The 21,725-nt window shown below is 44.8% G+C and overlaps 1 protein-coding gene across 4 annotated transcripts; it reads right to left on the reverse strand.

Annotated features, from left to right (window-relative positions):
• Window positions 1–1,168: 1,168 nt before the first annotated feature.
• On the reverse strand, window positions 1,169–21,710 carry tut4 (terminal uridylyl transferase 4). Of its 4 annotated transcripts, none has more exons than XM_031574442.2 (30): window positions 21,565–21,710; window positions 19,866–20,372; window positions 16,580–16,725; window positions 16,148–16,264; window positions 15,720–15,897; window positions 15,342–15,430; window positions 15,095–15,146; window positions 14,690–14,759; window positions 14,269–14,395; window positions 13,823–13,942; window positions 12,913–13,089; window positions 12,533–12,707; window positions 11,505–12,112; window positions 11,007–11,157; window positions 10,753–10,839; window positions 8,733–8,836; window positions 8,485–8,542; window positions 8,269–8,372; window positions 7,909–7,998; window positions 6,997–7,110; window positions 6,823–6,900; window positions 6,323–6,500; window positions 6,007–6,054; window positions 5,792–5,874; window positions 5,136–5,251; window positions 4,631–4,785; window positions 4,076–4,179; window positions 3,118–3,733; window positions 2,513–2,683; window positions 1,169–2,101 (listed from the first exon to the last, which is right to left on the reverse strand). In XM_031574442.2, the coding sequence occupies exons 2-30, from the start codon at window positions 20,335–20,337 to the stop codon at window positions 2,019–2,021; spliced, it is 4,671 nt and encodes a 1,556-aa protein (XP_031430302.1). In that variant the 5' UTR covers window positions 20,338–20,372; window positions 21,565–21,710; the 3' UTR covers window positions 1,169–2,018. The 4 variants fall into 4 exon arrangements, with proteins under 4 accessions (XP_031430302.1, XP_012677214.1, XP_031430303.1 ...); XM_012821760.3 differs by having other exon boundaries at window positions 19,866–20,417; XM_031574443.2 differs by lacking the exon at window positions 1,169–2,101 and having other exon boundaries at window positions 2,519–2,683; window positions 3,146–3,733; window positions 19,866–20,417.
• Window positions 21,711–21,725: the final 15 nt, after the last annotated feature.

Raw genomic sequence — 21,725 nt, forward strand, 5'->3', positions numbered from 1 at the left:
AGTAAACAATATAATAATTTACTTTTTTTGGTGCATTGTAGAGTGTGGTATGTGACTGAGTGTGACTTTCAAAACGTTCACATTTTTTGTTAGAAATCAATATTTAATACCGGGTAAAGAATATTTTGGGTTGAATCAAATCTAAAGTCGTATTTACACTCGGTACATTTGATACAAACACATTTATATATATATATACATATCAACATACATATATTGACTTGTATTTCATCAATAATGCATTTTAGTGATTGGCATTTCTTATGTTGCCATGTATTTGATACAAATGTTTGTAAACAAGGATTTTAATACCTTTGATATCTACAAATGTTCAAATATTCCATACACCAAATCAACCAAAACAAAATGTAATGGAATGTGGTGTAGGTGATGACATTTAATAGTGAATACCGTATATAAAAAATAAAATGATTATACACATCTGTCATGTTTCAAATGTATGAGGACCAATTACTTTTTAGTCACACAGGCATACTGATGCCATTATGAAAAGGCAGTGTTAATAGTTACTTAATCTGTTGTGAGGTTAGACATGTACAAGATGGCAGAGATAGCACGGGGGCAAAACACACTCATATTCCTCTCAGGCTGCCAAGGTAATGGTGGCTGCTAATGTTCCATTAAATTGCTGGCGTCCTGAAAGTACTAAACCTTTGTTCTCCAGAAAATGCATTGCTCTCGTTAAATATCATCGTCATAGAGGTCATGAACTGTGTTCAGAGCATCTTCTTCATTTCTCAGTAAAGCCATTTTATTATATTGCTTATTCCACAAGCTGAGTAAGCTAACATGTCACATCTGCAGAGTTCAGCCTGGTTGCCTTGCTTTATCATTTATTATTTTCCCATTACATTACTTACTTACTTTCGTATTGGGTATGTATCATCCAGTTAACACATTTGGGTAATGACATTTCCAACACTGAGAACAGTGATTGATGATGGAGAATGTAAGTGCCATGTGTTGTATATTGGTAGATAATATGTTTAGGTAATGGTCCTGTAAAATAAGTTCTGGACTCCAGGGTTTGATTTTGCATACTGCTGTATATATGCCATTTCTATTTCATCCATTTCAAACCAACACTGTGAGCACTTCCCCTCAATCTAATCCTACTACACACATTTGCCTTCATTGCTTTTTGTCCTTTTTTTTTTTTTAAATTACATTTTTTATTTTAAACCCACTTCGTGACCCTTCAGTCTCCATGTCCTGGTCTGGCCCTAGACTCAGAGGATTATCTTTCGGAGTAGTCACATCCTTTAGGACAGAGCAGGACCTTCTCACCACTAAGAGTGTATGCAATGTGGCGTCTATAGGTTGGTCTATGGCAGAGACCTTATGCAGTAAGTTCACAACAATCATTACTAAAGTCTCCTGTAATCATTCAACCAGTCTAAACAACATAGTTTGGTTTTTCCACCTGTTTTGGATGCACACATACTAACTTGGTGGTTATTAAATAACAGACATAACACAACAACATGGTTTGCTTTTTCTTTATTTTTTTTTGGATTTTCTGATTTTATCTTTTTTTCCTCTTTTTTTTCTTTACTATTGGGGGTTTCTGGCACTACATAATTCTCATCAGGTGGTATGCTTGTTTTAAAAACAAAGTTCTATTCAAAGCTGGTTTGTTCATTATGCAAGCAAAATATGAATACAGCTACCAAAAATAAAGAGAATACTTTTGTAGTCCTTACTTTACACATAAAATAAAAACACTTTTAGACCCCCTTCAAAAATGAGGGTATTAAAATATTTGACATTTGTATCACAAATCAATGTGATGACACACAGAAGAAAATAAAATGTAAAAACTGTACAAAAATGATAAAATTCATTATTTAAAAAGTCCTGTGACCAAATAATGCAAATACATACTTGATTTTCCTGATTGTTGTTTTCTTTTTTTTGTTTGTTTTTTTTCTTTCTCAGAAAAAGGACCATGGGCCAATACTTCTCTAATTAAAAAAGAAACCAAAATTCCCTCAGCTTCATTTCTTCTGCTGGATGAAGTTGAGATTGTGATGCCTCCCGTGTTGGAGGAGGGGGTAATGCTGATTGCCCACAACAGAACCTGCAAACAGAACAGAACAGTACAGCCTTTAACGTCTCCAAGCCACTGCAAACTACATTCTAGAACTTAAAAAAAAAAAAAAGCTTTACAATCAATCTAAATGTGCTTAACTACTCTTAACTCTGTTCCTTTTGGTTTTTAACTAGTACAGTATGGTGTTAAAGCTACTAACATCATGATTATGGATTTGATTCCCAGGGAGTGAAGCATACTGACAAAATATTTAAACCACCTGTACTTTAGATAAACCATTCTGCTAAATGAATAACCATAACTATAAAAACAAAAACAAAAAATCAAATCATGGTCTATTTTTCCCACAAAGGCGAGAGACATGAATACGAGCTGTGGTGCGAGCTGCTCTCTACGGTAGGAGCTGTGGTGCGAGCTGCTCTCTACGGTAGGACTCACCCTGGGAGAGGTAGGGCTTGTTGGGCTGGAAGCCCCCGTTGCCCTGCGGCAGGAAGTTCTGGGGCATGCGGTAGGGCCAGGAGGGCGGGAGCGCAAAGTGGGGCGCGCCGCCGTGTTCCCACGTGCGCGAGCCCTGGCTCAAGTTACCAAACGGACCCTGATAGCCTGCATCTGCAAAGAGTCGGAGAGAGCACATTATATTACTGGGACTCATTAAAGACGAGTAACACAACAACACTCATACAACTCAGACAGAAGGTTTTTTTTTTGGTCTAATTGCAAAGAAGTACAAGGCATATTTAGCAAGTGAGGTAGTGTGCTTGTTGTCCACCCAGCACCAAGTGTCACCACACACACACCACATCCCAGGTGACACTTACCTCATCAAACACCAATGAACACACACACACGCACACGGCAAGAAAAGCTAAACAGATCAGAAGTAGCAGGACCCCTAGAAATCCGGGTTCGAGAAGAGCATGTATTTGCACAAGGTGCATTAGAACTTATAAAACTGATACAAATAAAACAAAAACAAAACACATCTGCACGCGCACAAATACACACACACACACACACACACACAGTGCACACCCAGTGTGTACCTGACTTTCCCACCGTGCCGTTGCCCACCAGTGCCCCCGGGTTGAGGTGGTTGTGCCAGGGGAGCCCGTCCCGGCCTGAGCTGCTCATGCCCAGCGGCCTGCTGGCCGGTTGGGCAAAGATGATGCTGGGGTCGTTCAGGTTCATTGGGGAGGGGCTGCCAGTGGGTCCACCTCCACCTCCACCACCTCCTACCCCTCCAGCAGCGCCACTGTTGGCGGCCCGCAGAGGGAACTTGAGGCCCGGCGGGGAGGGGCTGGCGCTGCTGGAGGTGCCCTGCATCACCGGTCCGTGGATGGGCCAGGAGGCCGAGGTCAGGGGCACGGCCGGGTGGTGGCCCGCCTGAGCCTGGGCCTGCGCCTGAGCCTGCACATGTTGGGTGTGCTGCTGCTGCAGGAGCCCCAGGGCCTGCAGCCCAACATGGTAGGGCCCCGGGTGGGAGTGAGGGAAGCCCGGGGGGAAGAGGGGGAGCTGCACCTGGGCGTGGGGGGGCTGCTTGGCGGCGGAGCCGATGGGGCCGTGGGGGCCCTTGTTCTGGGCGGACTGCGGGGAGCCAGCGGCCTGGGAGGACGCCTGGCTGAACTGGGGGGAGTAAGGTGGGGTCTGGCGCGTATCAGACTGGGGGAGAGAAGACAAGAGAGACAGAGACAGGGTTAGAGAGAGAGCCAGAGCAAATGCAAGTTAAGTGGATTAATCTAAGATGGGGACATTTAAAGTTTTATGATGATGCTTCTATACATGCTTCTAAACCTACAGTGATGCATTTCATTGAGAAGTCTCTCTACATATGGCTGAGAATTCTAGCTGTGCATCGATTATAGAACACCTATAATAAGCATCCAGTGCTTTTCCCTGCATCTACAGGTCTGAATGCATACCGCTGCATCAGTCTTCAGCCCTGGCGAGACCCTGATTACAGACATGGCAGGTCTAAACGAATAAGAGTTTGGCTGCTCTTACACATTCTGAAGGCTGCCTGATGCGGCCAGTCCTCTCCTGGGCCACGCCACTCTGAGGGATGGGGATGGACTGAGAGCTCACCATGGAGCGAACCATATGAGGGACTGAGGAAAGAAGGAAGAGACCAATGTTAACGTGACAAAAAATTCCAAACATGTCTACGCTGCCCTCTGCTGGTCATAAAGTTCTACTACAAAAACAGCCAAAACTCATCTGATCACAGGCTGCTATATACTGAGCACAACGATGGTTTCGTTTCCTCTGAAGGACTAGGGTCACTCATTAACTTTCACATTTTAGAGCTTAACATGCCACCTCTACAGTCTGAACACTTCAACCTGGAAGAAACTAACAATAATAATATAATTAATAATTAATATATTCTTCATTTCTAAATGATCTATTTATTTATTATCAATCAAACAGGATTAACTTCCCTAGTGGTTAGCTTTACTGAAGTAACTCCTGACATAACAACGGTCAATGGTGGATTGGCTAGAGCTGGCTGAATGCCTCCTGTCTAAGTGAGCTGTGTGATTGGCTGAGAGCCGTCACCTGGTCCGGCCGAGCCCCTCTGGCGGAGGTGTCGGTACTCTGGGCAGTCGCGCCGCACGTGGCCCATGTCCCCGCACTGGAAGCAGCGCCGCTCACGAGGCTCGCGGTCCTCCTCCTTCACCTCCTCATCCTTATCGTTCTCCTTCTTCTTTATCCTGGGTCGAGGAAGAGGAGTGTTAACACACACACACACACACACACACACACACACACACACACACACACACACACACACACACACACACACACACACACACACACACACACACACACACACACATTAAAACGTGAATTGATGAAGGGCATTCAACTGGACACTCAACACGAGTGAAGCTACAGAAACCTTCCAGTCCAAAACCTCATGGCAAACTTTTGAAGGATAGATCAGCAACTAACACACACACTGGAAAAATAAGAACACACTCGAACTCAACACGAGAAACAACTCTGGTGTTAGGCAACACGGGTTGGGGAAGGCGTTGATGCTTTGGCTGCGGTGCCTGACCTGCGTCTCTTGGGACAGTCCTTCATGTAGTGTCCAATCTTGCCACAGATCCGGCAGCAGCGGTCGTTGGGAGCCAGCTCTCCATCCGTTAGTACCTTGGAGTCAAAGAAGTAATCCTGAGGAGCGAGAGAGAGCAGGACCGTTAGACATGACTTCCTCACGTTTCATCAAGTTCACAAGCTCAGACATGCAGTGAACACAAGCTCAGACATGCAGTGAACACAAGGGAACACAAGGGAACACAAGCTCAGACATGCAGTGAACACAAGCTCAGACATGCAGTGAACACAAGGGAACACAAGGGAACACAAGCTCAGACATGCAGTGAACACAAGGGAACACAAGCTCAGACATGCAGTGAACACAAGGGAACACAAGCTCAGAATTGCAGTGAACACAAGGGAACACAAGCTCAGACATGCAGTGAACACAAGGGAACACAAGCTCAGACATGCAGTGAACACAAGCTCAGACATGCAGTGAACACAAGCTCAGACATGCAGTGCACACAAGGACTTTTGTTACATGGGACTTCCAAGAGAATCTATTTGGGATGTACAAAGGCGCAAGACAATGCGAGTCCCAGTGTTTGTGTGCGCACGTGCGGACATGTCCAAGTGCGTGCGTGCGTGCGTGTGTGTTAGATGAGTGCCTACCGCTTCAGTGCCAGGCTGGGGGAGGAAGGGGATGCCAAACAGCTTCCTGCCGTTTATGAAGGCCTTCATGATGAAGTTGGTCACTGAAGGAGCAGGTGGAAAAAAAAAGAAAACAAAAATCCAAATTAGGCTAATAAGCAAGATGGAGCACATCTCCAGACAAAACGTAGCATTACATGTGAGGGTCTTCCATTTAGAGCCAGACAGACACTCACTTTTGCGAGAGACCCCTGCACCAAGGTTATGATTCAAGTCAAAGGGATCTGCGGAGATGAAAGATTTCACATTAGAAAAGGACAACTATTCCTACTTTCACTTTGGACAGAAGTGTCTGCTACACTATAACTATAATTCTAGTTATAACTTGAAAGGGCATTTTTATCTCACACGTTGTAGTTCGGTGCAATTGGACATAGTTCCAATGAATAAAAACTGTTCCATCGTCCAGCTCCCCTTTTATTTGTTATCTGCCGTGGTCTAAACACACACACAGCAAGGCAGCGGAGTGAAATCACGGGTGTGGGTAGTCACCTTCGATGGCGATGCATTTGGAGGTCCACTGCTTCTCGAAGGTAGTGAGGCGCTTGTGCTGGCGGATGCTGATGACGTGCTCCTTGAAGTCGAACTCCTCGGTGTAGAAGCGCAGCAGGCCCAGCCACAGCTCGCCCACCGACTCACGGTTCTGCTGCAGCTCCGGCATGCGCCGCCGCTGTAGGGTACCCAGGAGAAATAAACAACAACATCAATAACAACAACCACTTCTCAATAACAAATGTCTGTGTGTGCTACCATTAATGCTATCAGTTATGCATAGTGTGAGAAGGTTTGGGGAGGATTTGACTTCTTGCCATTTAAAAAAAAAAAAGAAAAAAAAAAAGGCAACATCCAGAAGTCTAAGGGTATTTATTCAAAATCCTTCCAATTCAGTTCAGTTCAATATTATTTATATACCACCAAAACAATCAAATTGTCTCAAGATGCTTTACAGAGCCCAGGGCCTAAAATATATATGAGCAGGAAAAATATCATACCATATCATCAAGGTCATCAAAGAAGAATGCATTCCAACCGTCGACCATCCTCTCAGGAACATCGCTCCCGTCATATATCTGAACACAAGACGAGGGAGAGGCAGGGGGGTTAAGCAAGGTGGGTCAGGCTGACACTGTAAGAGAGGCGAGGGGAGGGACTGGGCTGGACTTTACCTCCTGGAGGACGGGGATGACAGGCGGCTGCCTCTGCTGCAGGTAGTACAGCACCATGAGGATGTAAGCGTAGGACGAGAGACTGCCTCGGGACGCGTCCCCAATGTCACAGCGCTGGGGGGCACAGAACACAGCCGTGTTACTGCTGTTCTACAGCACTTAAGGAGAGCGCAAAAACACGGCATGAAACTTCAACACCACTTGTTAAATTAGATAAATCAACCACCTTATTTACCAAACCGACAGATAAAAACAGCATTTTACATGCTTCTAGTGCACACCTGACATTTGTAAAACAGGGACTACCATACACACAATTTTCTAGGATTAAATGGATATGTACTAATAGCTCAGATTTCGACAAAGTCTATGGATTTTTTTTTATTTAAAGACTCCACAGGGCAACAAAGAATTCTCTTTAGCATGCTTTTATAAACTTTATTCTCTTTAGCATGCTTTATAAACTTTATTCTCTTTAGCATGCTTTTATAAACGTTCTACACTGTCTAGCCATCACCGTCTGTGATCGTCTTAACATGCCTACGTTCCGCGACATGTCTACAATAACCTGTCCACCTGTATGAATCTACTTCAATATTTACGGTAGATCTTATGCCATAACCTATTAGAAGCATTGGCGCATTAGGTGAAGCTTCTCACACAGGGAATACTGAGGATGGGCTCCACCCGAAACCTTCCGTCCCTTTGTCTTGTCCAATGAAGTTCCTTACACTTTTTCGGTTATGTGTTTTTCAGTTAAATCTCTATGTCATCTTTTTGGCATCAGTCTTAGTTTGTGGAGTCCTTTCTTTCACCAAACATCACTTGTTACCCATCCATATATGCAGGGATGACACAACTTATAAACAAACTATGAAATATTACGCTGTGGCTGAACACAGACATCCAAACCTTGGCGAAGACTTTCATTGTGTATCCGAGATATTGCACACGAGGGTCAATGGCAGCATACTTGGCCAACATCCTGGTGTTGTGCTGGGCCTGTAGAACAGATGGCAAAGCATGGAACCGCCATCTTAAGCATAACTCTACACAAAGCGCTTGGCAGTTAACTCTTCCCTCTTAACTGAAACAGCAGTAAGGTTATTCTTTTCTTTTTTTTTGTGTGGTGAATGTAATCATGTGTGTATCTGTTTACATGTTCAGTTGGCATCCACTACATTAAGACAGAAAGTGAAACGTTCCCGACTGAGAGTATAAAACCCCGACAGCAAAAAGTAGACAACATGCTAACGAGGTATCGGAGCTCACCAGGGTATTATAGAGGCTGATGTCACCTTCCAGGCCACTCTGGCGATGTTCAAATTTCACAATAGGCACTTTAGCGGTCGTTATAGGCAGGATGTTCCTCAGACCTAAAGAGGAGATGTTCACAGGGGGGAGGGCTTGTAGAACCAGCTCACTTCCAGATAATGCAGGTGTGAATGGTGTGTTGCAGAAGAAAAACTGGGGCGTCAAGTTACGTACCTGTGTGTTTCTTCAGTACCTTTGCAAGCCCCTCAATGATCTCCTTACAGTTAAGTTTCTAGAAGGTGCATAAATATAAAATCTCAAAGTTAGACAAGGTATGCCGATAACTAGCAAGTAGTATGAGAATTGATGTAAAACATTTATGGACAAAGTCAAATATAGCCACAGCGAGTGTAAGTGTGACAATCTGAAGGCGAGTTGGTGTGTGAGAGAGATAAACATAAAGATGGATTCCAACCACATACTTCTGCTGTGTCATGACCTTCCAGTGTCATGCAGATGTCCAGGTCGCTGTCACGGAACCCAAAGCCGTTCTTGGAGGAGCCAAACAGACACAGCTGAGCCTTATCTGGAAGAAGACACACCCGCTCGTCATCATCACATACTCATCTGGGAGAGTGAGTCACGCGCTTCGTCAACAGGACACCGAGGCAGGTGATAGCACAATTACTCCAATTCTCCAAGTCAAGCAAGTACAAAAACAGATAACTACCGTGGCCCTGAGATCTCAACACACTGCAGCTTAAGAAAGTACATGCAAATAGACAAAACACAAAAGGGTTTGAATTTCTTTAAATTAAAAAAACATCTTCATCAATTTGACAACACACGTGCAGCTGTTAGAAACTTTAGAGAACACGACACCTTACGCAAAAAAAACAGGACACTTAAAAGTAGGGCTGTCAGCGTTAACGCGTTAATCTATGCGATTAATGTTTAAAGTTTTTTTTTAACTTTAGTTTAGTTAGGGCTGTGTAGGCTACGGTTAACTCGCCTTGCTCCTTTATTGATGTCAGGTGAAAACTTATGAGTGAAACTATAATACACAAGAAACGGAAAATACTTAGAAGGTATCTTAACGAAACACAGCAAGTTACTATTAGATTCATTCCACCAAGAATCAGAGCAACAACAGATTACAACACAGCTGGCTAATAAGTGCTAACGTCTGCCACCAAGTTATGAATGAATGGTGTGCTAACGGTCACATATTAGAACGTAACGTATCTAAATGAATAATAATTACATTTTACGTTACAACGAACTAACACAGTTCATAGAATTTAAACATAGGTCACTTAAACATATTTATCACAGTGTGAGACAGCTAAATAACTTAGTCATTGTTTTTGAGCGTGCGAGGGAAAGCATAATTTAATAGAGGCTTACTAGACATGTGCGTTACTAACTGTCACAGTTGTCAAAGTAAAAGTCCGTCAACAGAAAGAAATACAATACTGTGTGCGTGCAAGGATGGATTACCGAACGGGCTGAACGGGCCCAGGCCCAAGGCCCCTCTCCCTAAACCAGAGCCTCTGCGTGAAGTCGCTGTTATTAACTTTGCTTGCTGTCAATTGTTTTTAGACTTTGTATTTGTTAATATCAGAAGTGGCTTAAATGTATCTCTTATTTGTGGTTGGAAGCGGTGTATTTTGTTACACGTCCTGACCAATGGTTTCATAATCCGTCCATGTGTGTGTGTCCATAGCAACAATACACTACAACATGAAACATTAAATCACTCCAAGCAATATACATTTGCTGACCTAAATAAGATGCTATTTGTTATTACTTGAGGTTATTTCAATAATTAACAATTTTAAGCTTGGCCTACCATTTTATGGGAGCGATGAGGGAAAAAGCCCCCCTTGTTCAAAGTGGGGAATGACAGAAAAAGTTTGAGAACCACTGCTGTAGTTGAAGATGGAGAGAGCTGAGGGATTGTTGGGCGGAAAGTCTCTGTTTAAGAGCCAAAATGACGGAACAATCGACAAAACTGAAGTTGTATGTAGCGTACACGCTGTATGAAGTGATTACTCGTTAATTTATAACAATTAGTCTTTAGAAGAAAAAAACAAACTTTTAATCGCGATTAATCTAGATTAATGAATTTAAAAATGTGAGATTAATTAGTTAATTTTTTTTAATCTATTGACAGCCCTACTTAAAAGTGATGAACACGTCCGGATTATGATTACATGCTATGTTAGCTGGTAACATACGATAACATTAAAAGTTACTTTTAACCCGAAATAGGACACAAACAAGTCAAACTACTGTTTTGTCTGAATTTGCATGTGGTTTTTGAAATTGCAGTGCGTTGACCTCCCCGTAGATAATAGCCTTATCCATGGTCACAGTCAACACAAAAACAGCAAGACTTCAATTTTCATGGAACCGCTATGAAGGTTGATGAACTCAGGACAGAACACGGTTTCTCATCAGTACCAATCTGCAGTAATTAAAAGGGTCCTGTTCACCTACCAATAAACTCTTTCCGTATGAACCTCTCCAGACCGACCAGAATCTGCTCCCTTTTCTGCTGTTCCATTGGGGTTGGGGACAACTCATCTGCACACAAACACACACACAACCTGCTGACTGACTCAATACTACATAGCCAGTTAGCCCACAAAAAAAAGGCCCATTGTATTAATGGAAAGGAGAACTCCAGCCATCAGATGAATGTTGAGTCTATGAGACTGCGGGTGTGTGCGTGTGTTGGGAGTGCCTCTTACGGTAGCAGAGCCTGCACAGGCCATCGAGGATCTCGCGGAAGCGATCACCCATCGGGGGCAGAGGCAACAGCTCGATCTTCTTGAAGTCCTCTGGACACTCGTCCTTCAGGTGGCCGTCCCTCTTGCAGATGCTGCAGACCACGGTGGGGGGCTGCAGAGGGGGAAGAGGGCTTAGAAGAATGGCCTTTCAGAATGAGCATGCAAACATATACAAGCTACACTGACCGGTTTGCTCTGTAAGAGGACTTATGGGTCTGAATTCACCTGAAAAGACCGATATTGGTACAAATACGAGTATTTGAGTCCAAGCAATTACTCGCGTCATGTATTGTAATTACAAAGTGGTTTTGTTGCCAACAGCTGAAGAGATTGCTCACTTGTCCAGAAATGGAATGCTCACTATTATGTGACACAATGAAATGATGATTCCAATGCCAAGCCTCTCTTTTAAAGCAGTTCATACACTTCTGAGAAAGAAGATCATTAATAGTACATTACCTTTCCTTCGGTGAAAATCATCCTGTCAAACACATACTGCAGGTCCTCTGGGGCAATTTCCTCCTGCTCTTCCTCTTCTTCCGCCACCTCATCCTCATCCTCTTCACTGTCCAGCAGGCCGTTTTGAGGGGAGGGGGAGCTGTGGTCCGAGGGGGGCTCCCGGCCCTCCCTCCTCACGTTCGCCGCCTTCTTCTCCCTCTTGCTCAAAAGCAAGTCCGCCAGCCCGCTCCTCAGGCCTTCCTCATCTTCATCCACATAAACATCATCATCATCTTCGTCATCCCTCCCGCACCTTCCCTCTACGCCGTCCTCCTCTTCCTCCTCACCACCTTCTCCTTCCTTGCGCTCCTCCGCTGTGGTCCGGCACCGCCCGGCCTCGGCGCTCTTCCCCCGCTTGCCCTCTCCCCCCTCCTCGGAGGCCTCTCTCTCGGGGTGGGGGGGGTGGCGCTTGGCTCTCTTCCTGGCCCCCCGCCTCTGGCCCAGCTCGCGGTTGCGGCTCTGGGGGCAGGCGAAGTAGCGGTAGGCGCTGCGGAAGCGGTCCTGGATGTATTCGAACACCATCTGGCTGTTGAGGCTGCGCGCCACGTTCCTCTTCAGGGCAAAGGGGTCTGGGAGGCGAGAAGAGGGTTTACACATAAAAAAAAATGCTTTGTGTGAGAGCGGTCAGTGGTTACTCCTTAATTTACACTGAAAAAAACGGTCAGAGGATAAAAGATAAAGTGCATCTCCAAACTAAAAAAGTCAATGAATCAACGATACTCTATCATTCCTCGATTCTTACACCACTAAATTAATAGTAAATAGTATTCAATGGCCCATATCAGAGTTCATAGCCATTAGAAAACCCCAAAGTACATCTCAAAGTGTGTTGTCCTGCATTTCTGCAGTAGCTAAAGGCCAAACTGAAGCAACAGGTTTGTCTGGGCAGAGGATAGCTGTGTGTGTGTGTGAGGTGAGCAGGGTGGTGGGCAGGGTGGTGGGCAGGGTGGTGGGCAGGGTGGTGGGCAGGGTGGTGGGCAGGGTCTCACCCTCGATGGCGAGGCGGCGGCGGGGCCAGTTCTTGACCTCGCGGGGCAGGCGCTGGCGCAGGCGGATGCTGATGATGTGCTCCTCTAGGGCAAACTCTAGCGTGTAGAAGCGCAGCAGCTCCATCCACAGCTGGCCCAGGGGCACGCCCTTCCCGAGGTCAAGGGCCAGGCGCGTCTGTGGGGACACACAACAGCAGCACAGTCACACACTGGCCCTATAAGAATATAAACTATGAATAAACCTCAGGCGTAAACTAAAGACCATTTCATTTATGATAAATGGTAATTAGAAACATCAAGGAGAAACATTGTGGCTCTGACTTCGATTTCCTTCTCTCAGAGTTCTACACAGTTCTGGGGGCTGCCCTGCCCTCGCTCACCAGGCCCTCTGTGGCGTCGCTCTTCCTGCGCGGTGGGGCCTTCTGCTCAGGTTTGCCCTTGTTCTCTCCACGGCCCTCCCCACTGGTGGGGGGACGCAGCTCCCAGCCCACAAAGATGTCCAGCTTCACCCCAGTCAGGTGGTACTCGTCCACGCGCTTCACGTCAAAGCCCTCAATCTGCAAACACACACACAGGAACACCCAACACAAGAGAGGACATCAGCACCACTGACCGACCACACACACACACCAGAAACCGGAGGCTCCCTAAACACATGCAAGAAAACACGTTCTTGCTATGTTTTACCAGCCTATTGGGAATGTGTGCGTTGTTTTGCTGTTATTTATGTTCATAACAATGACAAATGAGGCTACTGAAAGGTTCAGAGTCATCACTGTACGCCTACTTTCCACTGTGCAGCAGAAAGCAGCAACAGTAACTATAAAGCAATGACAACAAGAGTTAATTTCCAATGGTAACATGGTTTAAAGAAACACCATTTGTTTAATCTATATCTTTCTACATTGATCAAGAAGAGAACTGGCGTCTAATAATGATTAATTCCCAGCCAACCTTGAAGTGACAGACAAACTTGGCAAGTCAAAAAAGTGAATCTAAATCATAATTTATTTAACACAACTTTTAATTAGGGCTGTGGACTTTTACTGAATACTGATTTTAATTAGACTGATGATGGTCTGACTTGCTTTGATTGCTTTTTATGCTCTTTTCACTACTTACATTCCACAGATCTTCCCCCCCCCCCCCTAAATATTCATTTTCACTTGCCTTTCAGCAGCATCCTCTCTGAAGCACTTTCTGAAGTGCACTTTGAAATAAAAAGCAGAGCCATGTGTGTATAAGGCCGATAGATCACTGATGCGTGTTATTCTAGGCGCATGTACCCACCCAGTTGCCCAGATAAACGGGCAGGATGGGCTCCTTGCGCTGCTGCAGGAAGAAGATGACCATGAGGGAGAAGGAGTATGAAGGAATGCCACCCTCCGCCTGGCAGTCAATGTGGCACAGCTGGAGACAAAACACACACACACACACACACACACACACACACACGTCAATGTGGCTGAAGAACAAAAACGTGCCTCAGAGAATAATTCACTCATTCATTCCAGCTGGGAAAGAAACAAACAAACAAAAAACCAACAAAAAACAACAAAAAGCAAAAAAACACATCTTGTGTTTAATTAGCTCTGGTAGGACCCACAGGACCCCCTCAGAGTGGTAGAGGATTTAGTTGAGGCCCTGGTGTGCTTGCTTCTGAAGCACTGCTGAAGTGAGACTCGCTGCTGGGAATAAACAGCTAACGCTGTGGAGGTGAGCGGGGATGTGCTTACTTTGGCCCAGTGGCGGAATGCCAGGACCAGGGGCACCAGCCTGGGCTCCAGCCTCGCCAGCGCCGCCAGGTGGTTGGTGGTGAGGCATGCAACATCGTTACCTGCACTGACTTTACACATCAGCCCACTGTGCAGAGAGGGTCAGAGAGAGAGAGAGAGAGAGAGAGAGAGAGAGAGAGAGAGAGAGAGAGAGAGAGAGAGAGAGAGAGAGAGGAGAGACTTTTAGGATCAAACCGCACTGACACAACTGTGTAACTGTTCAGAGGACATTCCAACCAGTTTGCAGTTAGCAACACAGACAGGGCAAAAACGTCGACAAGAACAAAGAACATGGCAACCTGCTCACTTTACATCACGCAAGGATTCATTGCATCCTGGATTCACTACACATAGGAAATTATCCCAGTGTGAGCACACTAACCTGCTGGCATCCTTGCAGTACACCACAGGAACTTTGGCGTGGAAGTCAGAGTCTACTTCAACATACTGAGCTGCAAGCCAGAGAGAATTTAAAGTAGCTTAAGTTAGCCAAGTGAAAAAAATGTTCATTAAATGAAATGAAATGGAAACCCCCCCCATTTTCTCTCTTTAGCAGTCCTAATCTCAGTGTTGGGTGAAACTAATTAAATTTGTTTTCCAAAGAAAGCTCATTCATTAAGGCACCTCGCCAGTCAAGGAATAAAGGCTGTGGCAATTAATGTTAAGTAATATCTATGCAAATGCAAACTTGCAACAAAAAAGGCAACAGCTTTCTTATTTGTGGTTTGTTGCCGTTGTTTACCGCACGACAAAGAAAGAGTACACAGCAACATGTAGGTGTACTTACAGCTGTTCTTAATGATCTCCAGCACTTTTATAAGCACTTCTGGTTGGGTCATCTGTGGATCGCAAAGGACAATAGCAAGGCCGATGTCAAGAGGTCAATATGTTATTCGACTGATGTAAATAACTTGGGAACAGTTAAATTAAGTTAAGTTTTAGAATTAGGAAAAGTAGACAGGATTCTACACAACTGGGTATGACAGTGGAGTGTTAAATGCAACAGCTAAAAAGACAAAATACTATTGACTTACACTAGATGGATAGGTGACATCAATGTTGACATCACTGGTTTTAAAGGCGAAACGTGTCAGGCATGAACCATACAGGCGGAGATTGCATTCTACAGGAGGAGAAGAACAAAATAAATAATTAATTTCACTTCAGCCAGTAACAAAACTGGACACCTCAAATATCAACATTTTCATTTTTTTTTAACTTGACTTCATGTATGTTTAAGTGACAGGATACTATTTCTAAATGACACAGTGTTAGGAAGTGAAAATGCTGATTAAGTATTAATACAGCCATTGACAAGGGATCAAATATTCTTCTAAAGGATGTAATGCAGATGAGGGAGTAGAGGGAGCCCTTCTGAGGTGCTTCCACAGGGGTTTCCCCCCAGGCTTTACCTGGCAGGCTTTCCTTGATGACAACCTCCATCCTGGTCACCATGGCCTGTCGCTCCTGGAAGTCCTCCTCAGAGATGCCGTACAGCCGGGCGGCCTCGTGCACGGCCGCGTCCACCGCCTTCATCTGAGCGGGGGAGGGGGCCGGCAGGGCCCGCAGCTCATTCTCCTCCTGCTTCTCCTGCACAACACACACACACACAGGCATGTGAGCGCACGAGGAGGACGGTGGGTCCAAAGTTACAGCACACCCTCAAATTACATTTTTAGTTGTCAAGACAGATTTGAATTAACAATTCAATCTAATCCAGAAAAGAACCATCGATAACATATTGTCTAACCAGCAGCCTTCCATCACGTCTATAACAATGACATTTGTTTATGGAAAAAGGCATAAAACCGCTGACTGCTCCGGGTATTATTGGACTCACCATGATGTTTTTCTTGTGCCGCTTTTCTTTGATGTGTTTGTGAGCACCCTGGATGTTCTCCACGTGGATTGAGCAGAGCTTGCATAGGTAGTGGTAGTTGGGGTACTCAGGGGACTGCTATAGAACAACACAGCTACGTCACCAAAAACCAATGGCGCATGAAGAACTGTGCACACACCCACTGATGCAGCAAACGACGGTCGTTTACAGCTCCACCCAAGCAGTGGAAGCCATCACAAGAGACTAGTTGAACTCCTCAGAAACTATGGTCATTCACACTTGCACACTGAAAACTACATTATGCACCCCCCCCCCTCTGAAAACACCTTCACAGACACAGTAAGGAAACATGACTGGTGACTGGTGTTTTACTTTGGAGAATTCAATATTAGGAGTGATGTCACATTTAGAGAATATGTGTCCGTTCCTAACCTTGACCAGCCGATGGATGTAGTCTCGACGCAGCCTCTCCTCCGCCTGCTTCAGCCCCAGCTGCTGCTCAGAGGTCAGGCGGCCATCGTCCACCTCCCTGCCACGCCCTGGTGTAGGCTCTGCAACACGCCGACCCCCCACCTCATCTGCAGGTCAGAACAGAGCAGCTACACTTAGACACACAGGTCAACAACAACAACAAAACACCAGTCACCAGAAGTCACCTTCCACTGGGGTTGCAAACTTTCGGGAATATTCAAAGTTGGAAACTTTCCATGGGAATTAACAGGAATAATTACAGGGGTTATTTATACTAACTGTATTAACCTGGTTACCAACATTTTGTTTTTGTCGTAAGCAGACATGAATGCAAACATTTCTAATGCTTCTAATGCTTAATGCTTCATTTAATTCTGGAACATTTCCTTCTCTTTTCAAAGTGGCTCGGGTAACGCCGCTGCTCAAGAAGCCGTCTCTCGATCCCACTCAGGTGGAAAACTATCGACCGGTCTCACTTCTCACGCTCCTATCTAAAACCATTGAGAGGGCAGCTTCCAAACAGGTCACCGAGTTCCTGTCAAAGAACAATCTCCTCGATCCGAACCAGTCTGGCTTCAAAAGCGGTCACTCCACCGAAACAGCCCTGTTGTCTGTAATGGAGGCCTTAAAAACAGCTAGAGCAGCAGCTCAATCCTCGGCTCTCGTCCTGCTTGACTTATCAGCTGCGTTTGATACAGTCAACCACCGCATCCTTCTGTCCATACTGTCAAGTATGGGCATTTCTGGCAATGCGCACTCCTGGTTTGAATCCTACCTCACTGGGCGCTCGTTCAACGTGTCATGGCAAGGTCATCTGTCTGTACCTCACCGCCTCACCACTGGGGTGCCCCAAGGCACGGTGATGGGACCACTTCTCTTTGCCATTTACACCACCTCGTTGGGCCCTATCATCCGCTCGCATGGTTTTTCCTACCACTGTTATGCCGATGATACTCAACTGTTTCTGTCTTTCCCTCCTGAGGACACCACGGTCTCGACGCGGATTTCGGACTGTCTCGCTGATATATCCACATGGATGAAAAATCACCACCTTCAGCTGAACCTGGCCAAAACGGAACTGATGGTCTTCCCAGCCAAACAGGTCATCCACCACAACATCAAGATCAATACTGACTCTTTATCTCTTGCTCCATCCAAAACAGCAAGAAACCTCGGGGTCATTATTGATGACCAACTGACCTTCACGGCCCACATCGCCTCTGTCTCCAGGTCGTGCCGCTTTGCGCTATACAACATCCGCAAAATCAGGCCGTACCTAACCCAGTATGCCACCCAGCTGCTGGTGCAAACCTTGGTGAGCTCCCGCCTTGACTACTGCAACGCCCTCCTAACGGGCCTGCCGGCTTGCGTGGTGAAACCACTACAGATGATCCACTACAGATGATCCAGAACGCGGCGGCGCGTCTGGTGTTCAACCAACCGAAAAGGGCACACGTCACCCCGCTACTCATCGAGCTCCACTGGCTGCCAGTAGCTGCTCGCATTAAGTTCAAGTCACTTATGCTTGCCTACAGAGTGCTTACTGGTTCTGCTCCCACCTACCTAAATGCTCTTGTAAGGGCAAATGTTACACCCAGGACGCTGCGCTCGTCTAGTGAGCGTCGTTTGGCACTGCCGTCCGTGCAAGCACGGCAATCCAGACTATTTTCATTTATAGTTCCACGTTGGTGGAACGAACTGCCTAGTACTACCAGAGCAGGGGCGTCCCTCTCTACCTTCAAGAAGCTTTTGAAGACCCAACTCTTCAGAGAGCACCTCCCCTCCTAACTGGCACCTGACTAGCGCTTAACTTGCACTTCAGCAGTTACATTCCTGCACTTCTTTTTCCTCTTTTCTAGGTTGTTGTTTTTCTAATTCTCATGTAAAGTAGTATTTATTGTTACACCATGCTTTTTTATTGCTCTTAGCTTGACTGTTCTCTCCCTTGTACGTCGCTTTGGACAAAAGCGTCTGCTAAATGACTAAATGTAAATGTAAATGTAATACAAATTTTAAAAATTTCATTTTTGACTAACGGATTATTTCATCAAACAACAAAAACATAAATGTAAAATGGAAGCATTTAGTTAAGCTTCTCAAGCCTCTTAGAGTTTTTCCAAGGCTAGAGGTTTTAGCGGTGTGCTACATTCCATACATCTATAAGATATAGTTTTGTATGACATTTTTATTGCTCAGCCTTTAATTTGCAGTAATTACTTTTATTTTCGATAAGTCGCCCCAACTTGCCGCCCCAACAGCCGCGAGTAATCAAGGTGATGGTGTACTTTTACTAGACATACATACATCCTACTCTCACTGCTGTAAAAAGTTAGCCTACTGTATACAAATAAACTTGGTATTAAAATGAACATGGCTTCAGTGTAACAAGTAATACATATGCTAGGTAATGACAAAGACGTTCAAAAACAACTGAAAGTCATAGGTTTGTTTCTGGCAGACAATGTTCCCAACTAGCTGCATCCAGGGTCCAGCTGAGCTACACTTGTGTAGCCTTGTTTTCAACTACATTTAAGTTCCCTGTTATAGGCTAACCTTTACAAAAAAAATTGTCAAAATTTTCAAAATTTCCAAGCTTAACTTCCCACGGAAAGTTTCTGGAAATGTTTCGCCCCTTTGCAACCCTACCCTCCACCAGACCAAAAAAAGGCTGATTAAGGATCCAGTATGATGTCCTCCAATACAGGAGGGTATAGCGTAATACTTGCAGTGGTCAACACTAAAACAGCATCAAAGATCCCTTTGTTGTAAGCACACTCCATGCCATTATATTACTAGTTCACAGGGGGGTGTTTAGCCAAACTATGATGACAACCAAATTAATTTAAAAAAGAACGGGGTAACCAGGTAAATCAGCCCACAGTAAACAAAAGCAGGCTACTACAAATTTCAACCACATTATCTGTGGTACCAATAAAAACAAGCATTCAAACTTGACTTTTCTCTGTCAGTCTCTGTTGTGTTCCAGAATACATGGAAATAAATCACTGTACGCATTCACATTGTTTAACAAATACTGCAATGTAGTACAATGCATGGGTCTCCAAAAGCTGCATGCACCTATGCAGAAGCCTCACAAAGCAACAAAAGTAAAAACTTGCTTTCCAAGACATGTTCACAAAATCCAAATGCATATTTCTGATGTTGCGCCATGACCAAATCATCAGAAAGAATAGCATGGAGTCACATATAGATAAGCAAGTCTTTGACTACAGAAGCAAATACATACCTGGTAACTGCTTTGCAAGAGCTGCTACTTTAGAAGGCTTGGATTGCAGTGTCTTTTCCTCATATGAAGTAGGACCTGCCGCTCCAGGACCCTCAGCATCTTTAAGATTGCGGTTCCAGCCAGAGGCCCTGTGGTCCTGGGCAGGATGCCTAGCATCTGTCTGCTGCTGTGGACACCCTCCCTTCCCTTTCACCCTCTCCCCAGAGCTGGTCCTGCCAGTCAGCCTGCGAGGCTTGCCTCTCCCCTGGTCCTGTGGGCTTCTAGCTGCTGTCCTGCCAGTGCCGTGAACACCCTGGCTGTCTCTGTGATCATCTCGTGCCCTGGAGATATTGTCCTTAGTGCGGCCAGGGGCTTTTGTGGGGTCCCTCAGCAATGGGGTATCTTTCAGAGTCTTGGAGGTCGGAGCTTTCGCCCCTCTGGCCTCTCCACGAGAGGGCTTGACAGACTTTTGTGGGCTTCTGGATTCCTCCATCTTGCAAGTGTCTGTATCTGAAGAAACTAACCTTTCTGTATTGTGGAAAGCCAGGAGGCAGAGGATAGACAAGTCAGAACCTGGAAAGAGAGACAACTATCAATTTCCTCCTCACCATCCACAAGGAATGAGGTACCAATATTTCTGGCTTAACTTTGTCTTTCGTGGTGTAGATATTTCATTATAGTTTCTGCGACTGTTCAACAACTGAAGCAACACTTGTATTTTACATATTACACAGGAAATAGCTGCTTTGCTAATGCTATCGAAACGGTTCAACATGACTTGCAATGTATTGTAGAGCATTGATTGTTCATACATTTACTATGCAACACGCAGAGATGTTAAGTGCTTAGCATATGAAACTAAATATGTAACTAAAAACTTTGTACATCCTTATCAAAGAGTTATCTGTAAAGTAACTGCAAACTTGCCCGCAACACCGGCTAGTTTCGCATGGTATCAGTAGTGTTGATGTTAACTTCATGCAAGGTAGGCCATCCAAGAATCGACATAGTACATAATTTAACATGAGACTGAAGACAACGTTATAATTCTGGGCTTTAACAAACAATTCTGCACAGGGTTCAAGCTGGTCAGATTATATTACAGACAGATGTAACGTTATCGCTAGCTCTTAACCAAGGGACGGACATTATTGGTCCTGTATAGCGCTAATGTTAGCTATTTATCAAACATTAGCTGCCAAGCATGAACTCAGTCACCCATCGTGCGTTCTACATATTAAAAAAATGCAAATGTGGTCCATAATGATGACTTGTTTGGATTGCTGGTAAGATGAAACCATTACTTTTACTTATTAAAAATCGGTATTTCTAGCTTGGTTCAAGCTATGGTAGCAAAGCAGCTAGCGTGTTAATTTTGCCGCAGAGATCATTTTATTGCTGCAAAGAAGGAAAAAAAGATGCGCCTCTTCATTACATATTATAGGCCGGACGTATTTTCCCCAGCATACTGTATAATTGTCAAAGATTCTTCAAACCTAACACAGCCTGACAAGCTTGCATAACCCATTGCTTCACGGGTTTGCTTACACTTAGTGACCGTAGCACGCTAGCTTAGCCTGTCTCTTGTTTGTTAGCTAGCCTGCTAACTGCGTAGCCTAAGATGGCTAGCTACCCAAGTTGTTCATTACCTTATTCCCAAACTAATCGTAAACCAAATTCTAGTTAGTTATATGGGAAGTTAATATAGATTATCTCTTACGTTCATGTAAGCTGTATTTCTGTTCAAACAACAGCTACATGCTGTCCATCTTCCCAGAATGTTTTTTTGTTTTTCATGTCCACGGCCCAGATCAAAACAGCAACCATAGCCGCCATGTTAATTCTCGACGAAAGGCATTGTGGGTATAGACTACAGCTTGT

Source organism: Clupea harengus, chromosome 10, assembly GCF_900700415.2.
Source record: "Clupea harengus chromosome 10, Ch_v2.0.2, whole genome shotgun sequence".
NCBI lineage: Eukaryota > Metazoa > Chordata > Actinopteri > Clupeiformes > Clupeidae > Clupea > Clupea harengus.